This window comes from Amyelois transitella, chromosome 14, assembly GCF_032362555.1.
Source record: "Amyelois transitella isolate CPQ chromosome 14, ilAmyTran1.1, whole genome shotgun sequence".
Classification (NCBI taxonomy): Eukaryota; Metazoa; Arthropoda; class Insecta; order Lepidoptera; family Pyralidae; genus Amyelois; species Amyelois transitella.
In genome coordinates, this window is record NC_083517.1 from 2,271,415 (window position 1) to 2,291,614 (window position 20,200).

Sequence of the window (20,200 nt, forward strand, 5' to 3'; positions counted from 1 at the left end):
CAGCCATCTTTGTTTTCGAAATACCCGGAATGAAACGGAACACCCATTCGAAACACCCATGACTATGTTTATCGGAGATTATTGATAAAATTGTAAATGTGAAAGTGTGTTTGTTCGCCGTCTTTCACCTCAAAACCTGACAAACTGACTGAACCGATCCCCAGGAAATTTTGCATTCATAAAAAAAATGCTTACATAACGCGTGGAGGTTGTGAAAAGTACCGAGAAGGACATAGGGTTCATTCAGACATGTTGTAGGTATAAATATTTATGCAATAAAAATTCTTGATCTTATAATTAGTCTAGCAACTCTAACGCACCTTTGTATGAAAACCGCAGACAAACAGGAAAAATTTTTTATAGTGAAAAAATAACTAACACAGTTTGGAGTAAAGGCGGATTTATTATATAAAAAAATCATAATTTATTCTTACTTAAATAATATAATTATTATTAATCATTTCTGAATAATGTGTACAATACACAGACCATAGATAATTATATCACGTTAATGTAATTCAAAAGCAATATCAAATTATCAAGACACTTTATAAATTATCGATTTTGATAGCAGAAGAAGTATGCAGGGATCGTGCCAAGTGGATAGATATACTCTCTGCCTACCCCTCCGGAAAGGAGGCGTGATCTACCTACGTATCTATGTATCAAATTATCAACTATCATTTTTTGTGTTAATTTTATCATCTATCCTTGCTGTACCATTTTTTTCAGGATGTTCAATAACCGGTTTTTGTTTCTTGATGCCTGAAATAAAAATAAATAAATTAAAAGACATGTTGTGAAAAAGAAAATTTATGTTCTGAAAAAATAAATCTAAGACTGACAGTCTTGAATGCGACGAATTTAGCGCCGTCTACAAAAGAATAAGAGATTTTCGCAAATCCCACGGAAATATAGTTTTTGGCGAGACGAAAGGTACTATGTCCTTTTCCGGACTCCTAATTATATATACGTGATATTTCAAAAAGATTAATTCAGTAGATAACTCGTGAAGAGGTAACACATAAATAAACTTATTTTTGCATTAAGTTTTTACTTTTGCTTTTTAGTTGGAATTATACTTACCATTAACAAACAAACAAACTTACTTTCGCAATTATGATATGCATACATACATATGGTCACGTCTATATCCCTTGCGGGGTAGACAGAGCCAACAGTCTTGAAAAGACTGAATGGCCACGTTCAGCTATTTGGCTTAATGATAGAATTGAGATATAAATAGTGACAGGTCGCTAGCCCATCGCCTAAAAAAAGAATTATACATGATTTTCCTTAATTATTTTAAGGCATGTACAATATGTGTTATAAATTTCCTGTTATGTTATGTTATTTATGAGCAAGGAAGCATATACAATAATTAGGATAATTGCGTCTTTTATAAATATAACTTATATTTTTTCTATCACTCGTTTATCTCGTACTATAAAGATTGACCCCTAAGCGCCAGCTCTCCAAACGTCCGATTGAATACGTGCTTCACTTAAAATACTGGACGATTTCGTACAAAATTCCTGTGTATCGACTATCGTGTTTTGCACCGAACATTTATAAATATCTTTCAATTTATTTTTCAACGTCTGCGATACTTTTTCATGAATTGGGATATTTTGTAGATACGTGTGGTGAGTAGTTGTTACATTTTTACCTCCGACCAAAAAGGATTGTTACAAGTTTGACGTGTCAGTCCATATATAGCTCATTGCTTTACATATATACATACATACATATAGTCACGTCCATATCCCATGCGGGGTAGACAGAGCCAACAGTCTTGAAGACTAAATGGCCACATTCAGCTATTTGGCTTAATGATAGAATTGAGATTCAAATAGTGACAGGTTGCTAGCCCATCGCCTAAAAAAATAATGCCAAGTTTGTAAGCCTATCCCTTAGTCGCTTTTTACGACATCCATAGGAAAGAGATAGAGTGATAGGGAACCACACGGGTATAATATGAGTTGGGATTATACGTACCATCACCTAACATCAACTTGAATAGCACAGAAAACGGGGCATCTATCAGCAGGCAGGCAACGAACGACACAATGAATGTGAACGCTATGTACGCTAATGATTTGAAGGCCTGAAATAAAGAAATTAATAGAATATAATAGAATAGATTTATTTTCAAAATTGGATACAAGGTATCACTTATTGACATCATCATCACATCACTTAAATCTAATCATAACTACTACCGCTTCCAAAGCGCATGTGTAGAAGAAGCGGCGGAACAAACTACACTGCAACATTTCATTCCCTTTGCAGGGGAATCTAAACCATCACGGTTATACTTTCAGTTGTCTGAATATGCTAATTTCCTCACGACGTTTTCCTGCGCCATGACAGTATCGGTACGCAATCAAACTAATGTACAAACCAGAAAAGAGATATCGGTACATTGTCGAGCTAAGATTAGAACCTATGTCTTGATGCGCGAATTCACAATCCACAGAGTTATGTGCACGCACGCAAAAATCTTTTGATTATATACATACATATAGTCACGTCTATATCCCTTGCGGGGAAGACAGAGCCAACAGTCTTGAAAGACTTAAAGGCCACGTGCAAATGTACGGCTTGTTAATGTAATTGAGATTCAAATAATGACAGGTTGCTAGCCCATAGCCTTCAAGAAGTATCTCAAGTTTATTAGCCCTTAGTTGCCTTTTACGAAATACATCGTTATATACGCTTAGGCATTTGATAATTGACTATTCTTTAAAAAAAAAAACAAAGCGTCTGTCACTTACATAAGCGGGAACTGAGAAAAACACGGGTGCTACTAGAGTAGAATTGATGGTGAACTGGAATGGGTAGTGAAGTAGAAACATCGCGTAAGACAGACGAGCCGGCAGCTTCCACACGTCTAAACTCAAAAACCAATTGATTGGACCTGCAAACAATTTGATAGGAGAAACATAAAATAAATAAAAGCAAAATTTAAGAAGTAACATTGGTGATCAAATTGAAAACATTTCTCAAAGAAAAAGTATTAAGGGGTGTCAAGACGAAGTGAGCACAATATTGGAGAAATTAGTTTCAACGGTTTTTTACACATAATATATAAGATATAATATATATAGTTGTAAATGGCTAACTCTCTATTATTTTTAGTGACAAAAAAGAATACCTATAGTTGTCCGCTCCCGAATCTTTTTTGATTTTATACATATACATACATACATATGGTCACGTCTATATCCCTTGCGGGGCAGACAGAGCCAACAGTCTTGAAAATACTGAATGGCCACGTTCAGCTATTTTTCTTAATGACAGAATTGAGATTCAAATAGTGACAGGTTGCTAGCCCATCGCCTAAAAAATAATCCCAAGTTTGTAAGCCTATACCTTAGTCGCCTTTTACGACATCCATTGGAAAGAGATGGTGTGGTCCTATTCTTTTTTTGTATTAGTGCCGGGAACCACACATTTTATAAGCTTTGTAAAAGACAATTAATTGTACGTAAAAGTTTCCAGCAACCAAATAGACATTAAAGTAGATTGTTTTTGTATAATTACCTGCATAACCATGCACACATGCTAGAATGATCCATCCCAATGCTACAGCCCACGCAGATCTGCCGTAAGAGTTCTTGATGACATCCAAAACCAAATTATCCCATGTCGACTGCTTGATTTGGTATACCGAGTACGTGATGAGACCAAACAGGGTGAATGTGCAAGCCCAGAGAAGCAAGACTAAAGCCTTAAAAAGGAAAAGATGGTTTGAATTAGGTATTGAGAAATTTATATGCCAATGATAACGGGGGAAAATTTAATTAAAGATGATGTTCCATCTATGAAAAATTTTATGAAAACGTAAATAAAATTACAATACATGCTGTTGTATGTACGATAGGGTAGGATCTACATCCATTGGAAATCATAAGAATATATCCAGCTGTAGCTTTTATAGTAAAGGCGTAAACAACAGACAAGACTTTTGTATTATTATTTTCCTCTTAAATTTTAATTTTAGAAAGAAATTAAGAAAATAAAGTACGAAAACCTTACGGTGCATGAATATTTGTTTATCATCATCATAAAGTTTCCACCGAGATGCATACTTGTGAAGTAAATTATACTCACAATATGTAGTTTTGGTTTTTGCTCTTTCCATATTGAAAGTATGTTTCCGAATATCATACCGACGAAAAACGGAGCGGCTCGTGTGAAAGAATTGAAATAGAAGTTGGCCATGTAGTCTTGTAACTTGTGTGAAGGGTAGCTGAAAGATTATAAGTATTTTAATAAAATGTGCCTTAAAAATATATACTTAAAATCTTTAACCACACCTTATGGAATGCTCTCTGACTATTGATAGTTTCAAAAATCTCGTTAAGTCTCATTATCTTTCTACATACATCTAGTATACATATCGAGGGGTGAAAGGCTATTTGGTTTAAGCGACATTTTTGCAACTTTACAGGAGACCTATTTAAAGTTCCAATTTTAGGGAAAAAATTCATAACAAAAAATCTTCTTGAGCTATTTTAATGGGGTAAACTTAATTGAAATTCAATTAAATCAATTGAGTTATTGATGCTATTACCAAATAAAACGGACCTTTAATCGCAAAGATAAATGTCGCTTAATACAAATGGCCCTAAGCTCTTATTTTTCAGAGTATGGAAGAAAGATTTAAGTGACTATGCAGTTAATTTTCAGAGTGAGCCAAAAAGCATGAAGTGATATAGCCCAAAATTAATAGTACCCAGCCATTTATCTTAAGTGCCAATCAAGTTCAAAATGACTGACCATCTAATTAACTTATGTGCCATATAATAATGAAAATATAATGTTTGATGTTACATTTTTTTAAGTCTAATACTTTCAATGGCTATTGAAACAACCCGCATGAATTTCAATCAATGTACATTTCAGATGCTTACGTTGAATAAATAAAAAATACACACAACACAATATTATTTAAAGTATTTACTTAGAATAATAACAAAGTACAACAGTCTCTATGTGGGAACAATGATATTTATTCACTTTTTAGTCTTAAACAACGACGATATGTTTTGTGTAGCCGTCATGTAAAGTCAATCTCAAAGTAGGAATATCAACTATAATTAGTTATTTATTCGGTCTTACGTGAGATTGGTCTTCCATAAACCTTACCTACTAAAACAACTAAAAAAAGTTCTAAAGTCTCCAAAATCATAATCTATTTTTTTTAATAAAAACTCAAACTAATCATTCTAATCAACAAATAAAGTTTTATTGACAAAAAAATTATATTCAATAAAGTTTTTTTTTTGTAGAATTTATATTTTTTTGTTATTGTATTAATTACTAGCTGTGCCTGCGACTTCGTCCGCTTGGAATAGTTATTTTGGGCATGATTGAAGCCCTAATGAAAAGAAGGAATAATTTTCCTCGTTTTTTTCACAAATTTCATTATTTCTTTGCTCCTTATAGTAGCAGTGTGATGTTATATAGCCTAAAGCCTTCCTCGATAAATGGTCTATTCAACACAAAAATAATTTTTCAATTCGAATTAGTAATTCCTGAGATTAGCGCGTTCAAACAAATAAACAAACAAACTCTTCTGCTTTATAATATTAGTATAGACACAGGCATTGCTTGATAATAATTACAATACAATAAAAAATCACGCATTTACTTATTTCTTCAACTGTATCCTCTATGTCCGTATCCAGTAGAACATCCTTGGAATGGCAGGTTTAAGAATTCCTTATGAAATATCTTGGGTATAACCCCAGTGTCTCACAATTTCTTTAGATCCAAGTATTTGGCTTTGGTAATCGGTAAACTGGAATTATATCTACGACTGACAACTTTAGGTTTCGCAATAATTTGTATTACTTCTTCCGAAGCATTATCTTCCATTGGAAATTTTACTTTCATCTGATTCAGGTGAGATTTCTGAAATGTTGCTGTGTGGATTTTGCTTATTTTACCAATAAGGTTACCCTTGAAATACTTTTCAGACATAGCACTCGTGTCAGGTTTTCCACAATATAAGGTGCCGGTTCTTTTCTCGCTAGCTGGCTTATTGTAGCCCATTGCGAAGGGGTCCAGTAATGTTTCTTACGGATTGCTCGATTGTAGATAAAGCTGTCTACTGGCATCTCCGCATGGCCAGGGAGAAGCATACTGAAATCAGTGACTTGTTCATGATAAGAGGTACGTCCTAATGTTGTTACTATAGATTCGGTCGCGTCGCTATCACCAATTACGGCAGACGTATCCTTTTTCGAATTGCTGAATCAATGTTTCATACTAACATGTATTGAGTGAAAAACCGATTCGTATTTATATTAACACTGTAAAAATGATTCACATTACATCACTTCATTTTATTGTCCGTATTAAGCGACATACATTTAAAAAATAATAAGACGATTTTTTGGTTTAAGTAGCACCACGTGTGAAAAGTAGATGCCGCTGAAAGAGCTAAAGCGACATTCCATGTCGTATTTCGGTGACGGACAAGTGGTTTAAGCGACATTACACCATATAATTGATGAAAGTCAAAATGATTGAAAAAAGGTTTAACTGTTATTGAATTATTTATCTGAGAAAGGTTAATTGGTTTATGTCTCGGTTCTTTTAATCATAGTATGGTTCAACCACATAACTAAAAAAAAAATGCAAAATGTATGTCGGATGAGACATTGCTATTTTGGTAACCTCCTAAAAATAGTATTGTATCAAACGCCAAAAAAGTCTTCTGTTTTTAATGAATCCTGCATCAACCGACGGAGAAAAATTAGCTGATTCCGAATATGTATATAACTCAATATCAGCCTAGATGTCGCTTAAACCAAATAGCCTTTCACCCCTCGATATGTAATTATTATGTATTTGTATTATAATAAGTTTGAGCATTTATTTATTTTTCTCGGCGTCAACGCCAATCTTCTGTTTGGTTTCGTTCCACCCAAAGGTTTACAATAAGAGATTGCATTAGCGATAAGTCCGTCTCTGTACCATCTCTGTCTTTTTTGTGCTGTATTGTATGTTTTATTCTTATGATACAATAAACAGTTTATCGATCTATGCTCTTTCGTACATCTTGAATTTGCCACGATCCCTGTACACTTTTTTTGGTCCATCCACATTCATAACTCTCTGCATTGCTCGTCAGTTTAGAGTACCCTTGACCGAACCTTTGGCCAGGACGTTCCTTCATCCTTCTTGTATTATCCCTGTTTCTTCTTCACTGAGATCTGTCCATTAGCACGATTGAGGGGTGCCCATTTTGGCTCACGGTAACAAATCCAGTTGCCACAATATGAAAGTTACTATTGCTATGAAGTATAATAATTATTTTGTGCGGGTGTGTGTTACGGTGAGAGGAAACATCGTGAGGAAACATGCATATACAAGCAACTGGGTGTGTAACCATGATCGATCCAATACGGGTTAGGTTTACCTGCAAACGTTGCGGAGGTCAGATGGGAGTCGCTTCGTGTAAAAACCTGATACACCCAATCCAGGATCTATGGTCAAAGGCATACCCCGGGCTCCTCTCCAGAGTGGCGAGGATGCAGCCGGGACTAAAGCCAGGGGGAAGAAGATAATATTTATTTTGTGCTATAACTGCTACTAACCTTGTAGCAACGTTATACCCTGGAAATTCTTTATACGCATTATAATATGTTGTCGTTCCATAAATAATAGCTAAAGAAGCAACGAGAGCTATCCACGCTGTCTTCCTGCTTTTGCTGAGAACCCAGAACAGGACCAGTGGAGACACGATGTGGAGGTGGACGTCTATAGCCACGTACCAGGAGTGAGATATACACTGAAAATACAAATTAACTCATTTTATACTCGCGTTAGGTAAACTTAACTTCCTAACGGTCAGTCCGCAAAAAGCACTCATTTATCACTATTACCTGAGTTATGAACTTAATTTAGTTAAAGGGTTAACAGATTTTCTTAAGGCATGGGAAGAATCTGTACTTTCGGGATCCAATACGGATAAGGTTAACTTGCGATGGATGCTGAGGTCAGATGGGAGTCGCTTCACGTAAAACCATGATTTACGCAATTCAGAACTACAGGCGTAGGTGGCAAGGAACGCGCGACGCTGTTTTTATCGTCCTCGTGCGAATAATTGTCGTTGTTTCGCTTTTTATTTTGACGTGAAACGGGACAGCGATAGTTTACGCGCGATAAAAACGGCGTTCCGCGTGTCATGCTATACGGGAGCAGGTAAAAGAATATAAAGATATATAAGTGATATCTATTTTTACCGAATTACCCAGTGAATAGGAAATAAACCTTGGGTTTTCTTAAACTGAAATCTAAGGTTAAATTTTGGAACGTACACTGTAATAGTATATTATTAGTATTTATTTTGCAACGGAATTTTTTCAGTACATTAAAAAAGCTAATCTTAAATCTATACATACATTTTTAAGAGCTATCAGCCTTTTATCTATCGGAGGAGTTGGAGGATATTTGAAATATATACATATCATGATAATTGGCATGACGACAAATTTTTTCCGTCATGCCAATTTATTAGTACCTAATTTGTTTATTAATTTGATTTCACAACAATTAAAACATTGGTGAAATAATCGCAATAATAAACAAAAAACTGACTGAGATATAACGAAGTGCATAACACAATATTTGGGCGAGTCCAAAACGGCTTTTACAAAACGCTACCTACTTAAGCGTGACGTCACAATTGGGTATTCTGTTTGCATTATGAACCTTATTTATTTGGCAGCTACCATAAATATGGCTTAGACATGATGTCCTAATAAAAGTTGTTCCATTTTTTTTATTCATAGTATTTTAAAATAATTAAGAATTCTTAAAATGGACTTTCCCAGCGTATTTTGAAATTGCAGTGCTGTTGATAATGCATCAATATTATAAGCATTACTTGATTCAATAATCAGGAACAGCTTTTATCAACGATAGACTGCATGACCATGCAATTTTGGATAAGTCTTCATTCGTGACAGTCAATATCAAAATCAGGAGTTGGTTCCATTGAATAGATCTCTTCAAAGGTTAACAGCATAAACGTGCAATTTTTAGCATGCGTTCATCTTTGACTGTTATGCGGCAAGGCGGCTAATTAAATAAGTTTATTCAATTTACAAATAACTAGCTGTGCCCGCGTGGAATAGTTATTTTGGGCATCAGTAAACCCTTTAAGGACGAATAATTTTCCCCGATTTTTTTACATTCTCCATTATTTCTTCGCTCCCTAATAGTTGCAGCGTGATGTTATATAACCTAAAGCCTTCCTCGATAAATGGTCTATTCAACACAAAAAGAATTTTTCAATTCGAACCAGTAGTTCCTGAGATACACGCGTTCAAACAAACAAACAAACTCTTCTTAATATTAATGTAGATAATATAAATCTATACCAACCATGGTCGTTGGCGCAGCGTAATTCTGTACATGTAACAACGTGGCCCACCAATGGTCTCTGCACCGTCTTACGTGGTTGGCCACATTGGTCCAGTACGGCCCATCAAAGATTATGTTCAATAAAGACGCCTGCAGGAGAACGGTTAGCCCCAGAAGAGGAAAAAGTCGGAGCAGACGGTTCAGGTAAAACAAATGCAGGTTCTTTAGCAGTTTACCTGAAAAAAAGGAGAATTGGTTAACAATGTCGTGCCGTGTGGTTCCCGGCACCAATAAAAAATTATAGTACCATATCATCTCATTCCAATGGATGTCGTAAAACGCAATTAAGGGATAGGCTTATAATCTTGGGATTTTTCTTTTAGGCACTTGTCACTCTTGTCACTATTTGAATTTCAATTCTATCAGTATTTTTAGGACTGTTGGCTCTGTCTAACCCGCAAGGGATATATACCTGATTATATTTATGTATGTATGATAAATAATGTTGGTCGTTACCAAGTTGAAGCACACTCCTACTTTACTTAAAATGTGTTGATAGTAATGAAAAGTATGAAATGCAGCCGTCAAGGAGCATATTATGTGCAATAACCGATTGTCAGTAATTTAAGATGATGATGATATGAAATTCCTATGAAATCTTTATTCTAAAGATGTGATGTGTAAATCAACAATTCTACATCTTTGGCCAGTTTTCAAATAAACCAGGGCCGGATTATTAAAATAAATAGGTACTAACTTTCGCTTGCTGCATATAAACTCGTACAATACACACAACAACAATACAACAATACTATATTAAATTATCAAAGTATAGATTCAAGACTTAATCAGAGAAAGTATTTTTTTTCATTATGCTCTGGCCGGGTTTCGAACCCGGGACCTCCGGTGTCACTAATAGGTACTTTTCAATATTCCTAACTTGCTATGTGCTCTTTTATCATGTATCTAAAAGAGAAGAAAGATAAAATACACACATTGTCAATTATAGTATTAGTTCAGATGGTTTTCCTTACCTCCTGTGAGTTTTCCAACAGTAGTATAAACAAGGAGAAGTCCAGTGATCATGAAGAATGTATCCACGGTATATGGCGCTACCGTGATCCAGAGGGCGTTGGCTGACGTCAACCACTGCAAATGTGAAACGTTTTCTCAGAAACATATTGTTTAATCATTCCTAATAAAGGTTAGAATATCATCTTAACTTGGTATACCAAGTCAAGACTAGGAATGTGAAAAAAAAATCGATTATGGAAAAAATCGATTAAAAATCGATTCTTTTAAAAGAAAAATCGATTTTTATACATGATTTTTTTTTAATTAATAATCGATTAAAAATCGATTTTTATAATCATACAATAAATGCACTCCAACATTACGTTTTTGTCTTCTGGCTTGGAGCCCGGAACGCGAACTGCCAAAGAATACTATCATAGCTCCATAATATTACATCAACGCCATCTGTGCATTCCTTCTGTGCTCTTAAAACAGTTTAGATGATTAATTTAATCAAACATTCTCTAGATGGATTTAGTCGATGAACAGTATTTTACCGACATTCGGTTGATATTTTATTCATTATTCGTTGCTGAAACTTCATTTTTCAAACTTGATTGTTAAAAACTTTAATTTGTGTTGATTTTATAAGAACTTTCTGTTTCTGTTGTTTATTTTTAATGCATAAATCTATTAATATAATGTAAATGGCGTTTATTTTGACATAAATTGAAAAATTAGGAAAAAATCTATCAATATAATAAAATCGATTATTTTCTTAAGAAAAATCGATTATTTGTTAATCGATTTTTCATACTTAAAAAATAAATCGATTATATAAAAATCGATTTTTTATCATCAATGTCACATCCCTAGTCAAGACATATACCAAGTCAAGATGATATTCTAAACTTTATGAGGTAGACAGACTTTAAAGCTAGGTTCAGTTGGATGACGTAATGATGGGATCGAGATTCAACCCCCGAAGTAGGGTTGCCAGGTCGTCGAACCTAATAGCCGGACAGACCAGCCAGTTTGGCCGGACATTTGGCTAAAAAAGCCGGACACCCTATATTATCGGTAGTCGACTCTCGTCGCCTGCGCTCGGCCACGCTCGGCGGCGCGGCGGCGGCTCTCGCTTGTTTGCGAAATGTGAAAAGCCTAACAAAAGCCGGACAAGACGGAAACCGTTTATTTTGGCCGGACATGCGATCAATAAGCCTAACTATGTCCGGCTATATCCGGACGCCTGGCAACGCTACCCCGAAGAATGGCACACGCGAAGCCGTTTTAATTGTGCGACGATATATCGCCATCTTGTTTCACGTCACATAGCAATTTCTTCCATGCAATGTAGAACAATTACTTTAATAGTTCCCTTTGTTAATCAAAATCATTATTTGTAATGTAATTAATCGTAAGCTCTGATAACAGCAGAACAAATTTAAATATATTTCTAGCCGTTTTTTGACATCATAAAAAGCGGAACGGCGATAGTTTTTCGCGTGATAAAAACGGCGTCGCGCTTGCCATATAAGGGCTGAGTGACAGTTGACAGCTACTGGCCTAAAAATCATGCGCATGTTTGTAAGTCTTGTCTTCGTGTGACTTTTACAATAGATTTTTTGTATGTATTTGTTTTGTACACGTTTTTAGGTTTAATTTTATTGTTCTCTTTAGCGCTGTGATAGTGTGGTTGGTAGAGGTAAAATTCGAACCCTGGTCTGATTTTTATTGAAAAATTAATACTTTCCACTAATCCACACAAATAATAAAGAGAAAAGATTTGTTTTAGAGAGTAACGAGAGTTGCGAGAGTAACTTAGAATAGGTCTTGATATTTTGTATATAAATATATTTATAGGTGATATTTACCTAATCTTTGCGGTTCTAAACAAGTTTCGAATTTACTTTTGCGTGACTAACACTAAATTAAAAAGCATAGATAAATATTTTTTTTTTACCTGAAGGCCATCCAACATGTTGATGACAAAATTTTCAGTGATGAACGTGTGCCCGACGATTACCCAAAGCATGGCCAGGGTTCGGATTCCATCTAAACATTGTAAGCTATTCGGGTTTGGCGAGAACGTTGTGAGTCTTTGACCATTTGTGTAAATTGAGAATGATCTATAAAGTGTATTTGCATTTTTTGGATCTGAAAATAAAAATAATTGGTTATTCATTTATCTGTTGTGGGTACAATTTGTGATGAAAATCCTTTCTGATCTGAAAAGGGTAAAATAATAAACCTACCTTTGTCACTGTTTAAATAAAATAAGAAAACAAAAATTTGTATATTATTTTATGCTGCTTTATGTTAAATAATCAATGTTTGTATTATTTTTTATTAAGAACTGACTATTCGTGAACTGGAATCTTGCGAATACATTCAGTCAGAAAAGTATCGGGAATGGATTATTTATTTATGGTTCCAAATTCAAATTTTTGTTTTTTTTGTTGTTGTTAGATTGGCAGAACTGTTTTCCATTTTGGCGCGGAGTTTGAGTTGCATCTGTTGTTTACATTAAATACAGTGCTATTTTTAGTTATATCATATCTAGTGTGTATTGCTAATTTCATAATGGATAAAAACATCGAACAAAGAGTTTGTCTTAAATTTTGCATTGCCAATGGAATATCGTGTTCGGAGTCACTGAAAATGTTACAGAAGGCTTACGGTGAATCGATTTTATCAAAAACTCGTGCTTATGAGTGGTACAAAGCGTTCAAAAGCGGTCGAGATGTGATGGAAGATTTGCCTCGCTCTGGTAGGCCATCAACGTCTGCAACTGAAGTTAACATCGCAAAAGTGAAGGAAATAGTGACTGAAAATCCTCATTCAACTTTGAGAGAGATAGCCACCGAACTTTCTGTATCTCACGAGTCGATCCGTACCATTTTAACTAATAATTTGGGTATGAAACATGTTGCCGCTCGGCTAGTCCCAAAAGACCTGAATTTTTTTCAAAAACTCAATCGCATGAGAGTCGCTGAGGACATGCTAGAACGAGTCAATTCCGACCCAACATTCATGAAACGCATTGTTACTGGTGACGAGACGTGGGTTTACGAGTTTGACATGCAAACTAGTCAACAAGCTTCGGAGTGGCGCCTTCCAACTGAACCGAAACCGAAAAAACCACGCCAAAGTCGTTCAAAAGTCAAAGTCATGTTGACTGTTTTCTTTGACTATCGCGGTGTTGTGCACTCGGAATTCTTGCCGGAAGGTCAAACGGTAAATAAGGAATATTATTTGAGTGTTATGCGGCGTTTAAGAGAGCAAATCCGACGAAAAAGGCCAGATTTGTGGAAAGAAAATTCTTGGATTTTGCACCATGATAATGCACCTTCGCACAAGGCCATCATTGTGAACGAATTTTTAACCAAACACTCAACAAATACCATCGAGCAACCACCATATTCACCAGATATGGCTCCAGCCGACTTTTTTCTTTTTCCTAAACTCAAATTACCACTTCGTGGCACCCGTTTTCAATCGGTAGAAGACATAAAAGAGAATTCGCGGCGAGAACTGACCCCAATTCCGGAAACGGCGTTTAAAAAATGTTTTGATGATTGGATTATTCGTTGGCGTAAGTGTATCGTTTCTAAAGGAGCATATTTTGAAGGTGATAAAATAAATTTGGATGAATAACAAACAGTTTGTGTATTATTGATCTTTTCCTGCTACTTTCTTGACAGAGTAGTACTTGATTTTTTTAATAATTTGAATTTTGTGAATATTTCTAAGGCGACTTAACCGATTTTAATTAGTCACGAACTTAAAAATTGTGTTCAAAAAGATATTACCAGAAACAGCAGACTTGCCTAATCACGGTTGAGTTTTTAAATCAATTCTTGAAAACATTACATTGATCAATTTAAAGTCATTGTGACACGTCAAAAAACGGCTAAAAATATATTTGTGCAATGTATTCTACTGTTATCAGAGTTTACGATTGCACAAATGATGATTTTGAGTAACAAAGATAATTATTAAAGCGATTGATCTACATTGCATGGAAGATATTGCTTTAGCACAGATCCGAATGTATGGGAAATCAATATATTTACTACACTAAATTTAAATTTCTTTCTTTTTCGAAAATACATTCAATTTAATCTCATAAAATTGGCATTTTTATATAAAAATGTTAATACATCTTACCTTGCTTCTGAATAAAAGTGTGATTCAGATCGTAACATGTGCTCAAAAGGGTGAGAAGACCTATAAAAGATAATAACACCCTGAAAACAGAAAATAAATATACATATAGTCACACAGTCTATATCTCTTGCGGGATAGACAGAGCCAACAGTTTTGAAAAGATCGAAAGGAAACGTTCAGCTGTATGATTTATGATGGCACTGAGATTGTGAGATGAATTTATATTTGAATTTGAATTTTTTGAATTTTGAATTTATCATACATACATATGATCACGTCTAGCGGGGTAGACAGAGCCACCAGTCTTGAAAAGACTGATTGGCCACTCTCAGCTGTTTGGCTTAGTGATAGAATTGAGATTCAAATAGTGACAGGTTGCTAGCCCATCGCCTAAAAGAGGAATCTCAAGTTTATAAGCCTATCCCCTAGTCGCCTTTTACGACATCCGTGGGAAAGAGATTGAGTGGTCTTATTCTTTTTTGTAATGGTGCCGGGAACCACACGGCACTATATACTTATATATACTTATCATATATACTTAAAAAGCGCTTTCTGTGAAAATGAAAATTTATTTAATTTATCCTTTTATTTTAATTAATTTATTGTTGAACACCGATTATATGACTAGACGTTATGACATCTAATACCTTAGCGAAATTTCATCGAATCCAACATATTGTTTTTGAAATGAGAGCAAAACGTATGTTGTAAAATAAATTTTGCTATGCAGCCGACTCTTAAGAAATAGAAGTCTGTCAAGTAGTTTTTTAAACACAGTCGGAAACCTTTTATTCACATTCAAAAATATCTTTTATTTCTTCACAATCAACACTGAAACTTAAAGTAAAGTAAGTACATGATTATGTAAAACAATTTTTGAGACTGTGAGAGACTGGCATCTGAACTAAGCAGAGCTTATCCCAGTTCACCAGCCTCTCCACACGAGGTTTTATATGACGGCAATTTCCCGTTCCTAACGTCCACATGTATCGTAGCCAACTCTCTGTCAAAGTTATAAAAAAAAAATGTCTTACACAGCAACGTAATCTGCAGGACTCCAGGGTTTGTCATTAGGAAGGCGGCAGAATTCTTCCTCAAACTGGAACCCTATTGACGTGAGGTTGAACAAAGCAGATGTCATGGCCTGTTCTACTGAACACGGTCTGGGAATACAAACAGCTAGACGAAATGTTCGGCTTGAGGTAGCCGGTCTGAAAACAAGCCATTAAACCCTATAAATCATAATTAATCTAGAAGATGTCTGGTTAAAATGCGCGATGCTCATAAAGGCACAGGTTCCAATACTACCTTGGTCATGTACCAATGACTATTTTGGTGTGTACATTAGTTTGTTTACTAACTTATATTCTTCCGGTGAGTGAAAAAATCGTGAGGAAACCTGTATATTTTGACAACTGGATGTGTAACCATGATCGATCCAACATACATACATATGGTCACGTCTATATCCCTTGCGGGGTAGACAGAGCCAACAGTCTTGAAAAGACTGATCGGCCACGTTCAGCTATTTGGCTTGATGATAGAATTGAGATTCAAACAGTGACAGGTTGCTAGCCCATTGCCTAAAAATGAATCCCAAGTTTGTAAGCATATCCCTTAGTCGCCTTTTACGACATCCATGGGAAAGAGAAGGAGTGGTCCTATTCTTTTTTGTATTGGTGCCGGGAACCACACGGCACATAAACATAAATAGTAAATACATAATATACCTATACCTATTATAATGTATATTGCTATTTCGACTATTAATGGTTCGTGTATAGACTATAGATAACATTGTTTTAGGGAAATTTGATAAGACTTTACATAGAAATCCCATCGAAGACTTGAACATTCATACATAAATTTTGACGGCTTCTGTGGCTCAGCGGTAGTACGCTTGTCTGTGACACCGGAGGTCCCGGGTTCGACTCCCGGTCAAGCCATGATGAGAAAAGAACTTTCTCTGATTGTCCTGGGTCTTGGATGTTTATCTATATAAGTATTTATTATAAAATATAGTATCGTTGAGTTAGTATCTCGTAACACAAGTCTCGAACTTACTTCGAGGCTAACTCAATCAGTGTAATTTGTCCCGTATATATTTATATTTATTTATTTATAAATAAAGTCACGTCTATATCACTTGTGGGGTACACAGAGCCAACAGCCTTGATAAGACTGAAGGCCATGCGCAGCTGTATGGACGTTGTATTGACGTTGAAAATGCTGCAGTGAAGTTTGTAACGCCACATTCTACATTTGGACTTTGGAAGCGGTTATAACGTTTAACGTCACCAAGATTACCCTGAATCCTACTTCGGAAATAAATTGATTTAATTTCGATAAGGCGTCAGTGTTACCTGCATATTTCAAGTCTCCGTGTGGTTTCCGGCACTTTAGAAAGGATATCGTAAAATAATAAATTTGCACCCGTGCGAAGCCGGGGCGGGTCGCTAGTAAGTAATAAAATATAAGAAATATTTACGTTTCATCAGATTCTCCATTCAAAGAGTTGATAATTTGCCAAGTGGTATTAAATGCACCCTTTATTTTTTCCATTTCTCTTGATATCAGATCATCTTCATAATTTAGTTGTGTCGATCCAATGATTCCGGGGACTTCAAAATTTTGATTTAAAGGTACTCTTATCATACAATACTTTCCTTTTATTTCCAAATCATTTCTTGTTTCGTCTATGGCAAGACATTGGTGATAATTACCGAGATCAACCGAATTACCCACCAAAATGCCTCTGGGTAATCTTATTCCAGCATCTGAAACTGTTTTCACATTTATTATTATAAGTTACATATAATATATGTTGTGTTATACATATCATGTTATGTAGTCAGGTTTATTTAAAATCATGTTTTCAATAAATTATAACTTATATTTAAACTATAAATTTAACTTAAATAAATCTAAGTAAAACATGAAAGAAAATATATAGAAATAATTCTGGCTTAGTTTGAATTTTGGCCACGTTAATATAAATAATATATGTATAATATTAGTAATTATAATATAATTAATATTAATTAGTTTTATATTTTTATATAATAAAACTAACACGTCCCGAGATCTAAGTCATTTGTCCTTATAATCAATATTATACATATGTATTTGTCTGCATCAGTAAAAAGTTTATATAAGACAGTGATACTTACATCTGAGATTGAGCAGTAAATCAGATCTTAAATATTTAATATGTTGATCACAGAGTTCTGGATCTAAAACGTTTTCGTACAGATCTTGATCAAAAACTGTATTCGGCTTCCTAAAATCAATACGCGCATTCGCAGTATTGATTACTACAGAAATTATACAAGATACAATTAACACTATATTTTTAATCATTGTGTTTTAATTTAGTGTAACAAAGCACGATTGCAATGAATTAATGCTGTAATTTATATGAAATTTAGCTAAAATAGGATCCCATTGTAAATCAATGCTTATCTAATCTTATCTGATCCGATCAGAAATAACTAGCAAAAGTATCCTTTTTTATTGCAAGGTTAGCTTTTATAGTAATCTACGTACATACATATGTATAATCACGTCTGTATCCCTTGCGTGGTAGACAGAGCCAAATGTTTCGAAAAAACTGATTGGCCACGTTCAGTTGTTTGGCTTAATGATAGAATTGAGATTCATATAGTGACGGGTTGCTAGCGTATCGCCTAAATGAAGAATCCCAAGTTTATTATCCTATTCTTTAGTCCCCTTTTACGACATCCACGAGAAAGAGATGGAGTGGTCCTAATCATTTTTCTTTGAGTACAGGAAACCACACTCTACTGCATGTAATAAGGAGTTTTATGTAATAAAGACATATTAATAATAAATTTCCATCAACTTGTCAGCTGAATGTGGCTTTTCAGTCGTTTCAAGACTGTTGGCTCTATCAACCCCGCAGAGGATATAGACTGATAGGTTATGATCAGCATTATGACTTAGTAATGAAATTAAGATTCATATAAATTCAGAAAAAATGTAGTGTATAACAGCTGCTTTCTTCCCGCGCAGTTTGTAAAAGTTAATAAAGGGCAAAACTAATAAATTTGACATTTGCAATACTCGAATCTCAAAACAAAATACCTATGTATATCATTCATCGTTTCATACATTTATATGACTGTAATAAAATAAATTTTCTTCGACGTGTGGAAGTTGATCTAAGAAATAAGAACGGACTTGAATCTTACATGCATACGTCACGTCACGTCACGTAGGTACGTACGTACGTAAGTCACGTCTATATTCCTTGCGGGGTAGGCGTAGTCAACGGTCTTAAAAAAAACTATTGACCACGTTAGCTATATGACCAAGCTGTATCGCTAAATAATTAAATTAAGTTTCAAATAATGACAGGTTGCTAGCTCATCGCCTAAAATAAAGAATCTTAAGTTTATTAGCGTATCCCTCAGTCGCCTTTAACTACATTCATAGGAAAGATATGGATCCTATTCCGAAGTGCCGGGAACTACACGGCAACAAAGCGCTTCAATCTTACATGTAATAAAACAAGATTTTCCATTGATAAAACCTAAATAATCCTTTTGCCAGACAATGTCTCAGACAAGGATTTATTTATGGTTATCGCTGGCTATATGCTGACCTATTGTAGTATTAATTCCACAAAGTCCACACAATGACGCAATTGATAAAACATAATTGATATTGTACAGACGCGCACGTGTTAACAGAACTTGGAGGATTTAATCGAACTGAAAGGCAATAATTATTCCCAGAGATCGGAATTGGTAGATTGATTTTATGTACTTACATCATGAATTACCATAGAAAGCATAACATGGATAAGCCTCTTTTCCGGGATTCCATTTCAGTACTTACACTTGTCCGCGGGTAACATAGGACTACAATTTACGTGAACGAAGTCGGGGGAAAACATCTACCACTAATATATTCTTCATCCCAGGCATGTCCATATTAATATATACCTACGTTTCAGTTCATTGACCCCAATTCAATCTACCTATTCTGATCTCTGATTATTACATACATACATAAAATCACGCCTCTTTCCCGGAGGGGTAGGCAGAGACAACCTTTTTTCACTTGCCACGATCTCTGCATACTTCCTTCGCTTCATCCACACTCATTACTGTCTTCATGCAAGCTCGGCGGTATCGGGTATAATAATTATTCTCAGACAAAATTATACTCGTAGCACGTACAAAAACACTCATCGATCTGTTATAGTACCATAATTTGTCACTTGGGTATGTCTCATCCTAAAAATTAGTTTATATATATATAGTGTTCGTTAGCTCTTTATAGGTTTTCCACTGAATAGATTTTTTTTTAAAATAACACAAATATTCATTCATTCATATAGTCACGTCTATATCCCTTGCGGGGTAGACAGAGCCGACAGTCTTGAAGAGACCTATAGGCCACGTTTAGCTGTTTTGCTTTATGTTTGAATTGAGATTCAAATAGTGACAGCTTGCTTGCCCATCGCCTGAAATAAGAATCCCAAATTTAGAAGCAAATCCCAAAAGTCGCCTCTTACGACATCCATGGGGAATGACATGAAATGGTCCTATTCTTTTTTATATTGGTGCCGAGAACCACACGGCAATGCAGGAACACAACAATAACA

General features: G+C 35.1%; 1 protein-coding gene across 1 annotated transcript; it reads right to left on the reverse strand.

The window, feature by feature from the left end:
* Window positions 1-491: 491 nt before the first annotated feature.
* LOC106130895 (nose resistant to fluoxetine protein 6) lies at window positions 492-17,996 on the reverse strand. Its single transcript, XM_060947898.1, has 13 exons — window positions 17,739-17,996; window positions 17,057-17,351; window positions 15,603-15,779; window positions 14,569-14,648; window positions 12,362-12,555; window positions 10,419-10,533; window positions 9,406-9,620; window positions 7,614-7,807; window positions 4,117-4,255; window positions 3,547-3,733; window positions 2,778-2,920; window positions 1,999-2,107; window positions 492-765 (listed from the first exon to the last, which is right to left on the reverse strand). Exons 1-13 carry the CDS (start codon window positions 17,926-17,928, stop codon window positions 674-676), a joined length of 2,130 nt encoding a protein of 709 aa, XP_060803881.1. The 5' UTR covers window positions 17,929-17,996; the 3' UTR covers window positions 492-673.
* Between the last annotated feature and the right edge of the window lie 2,204 nt (window positions 17,997-20,200).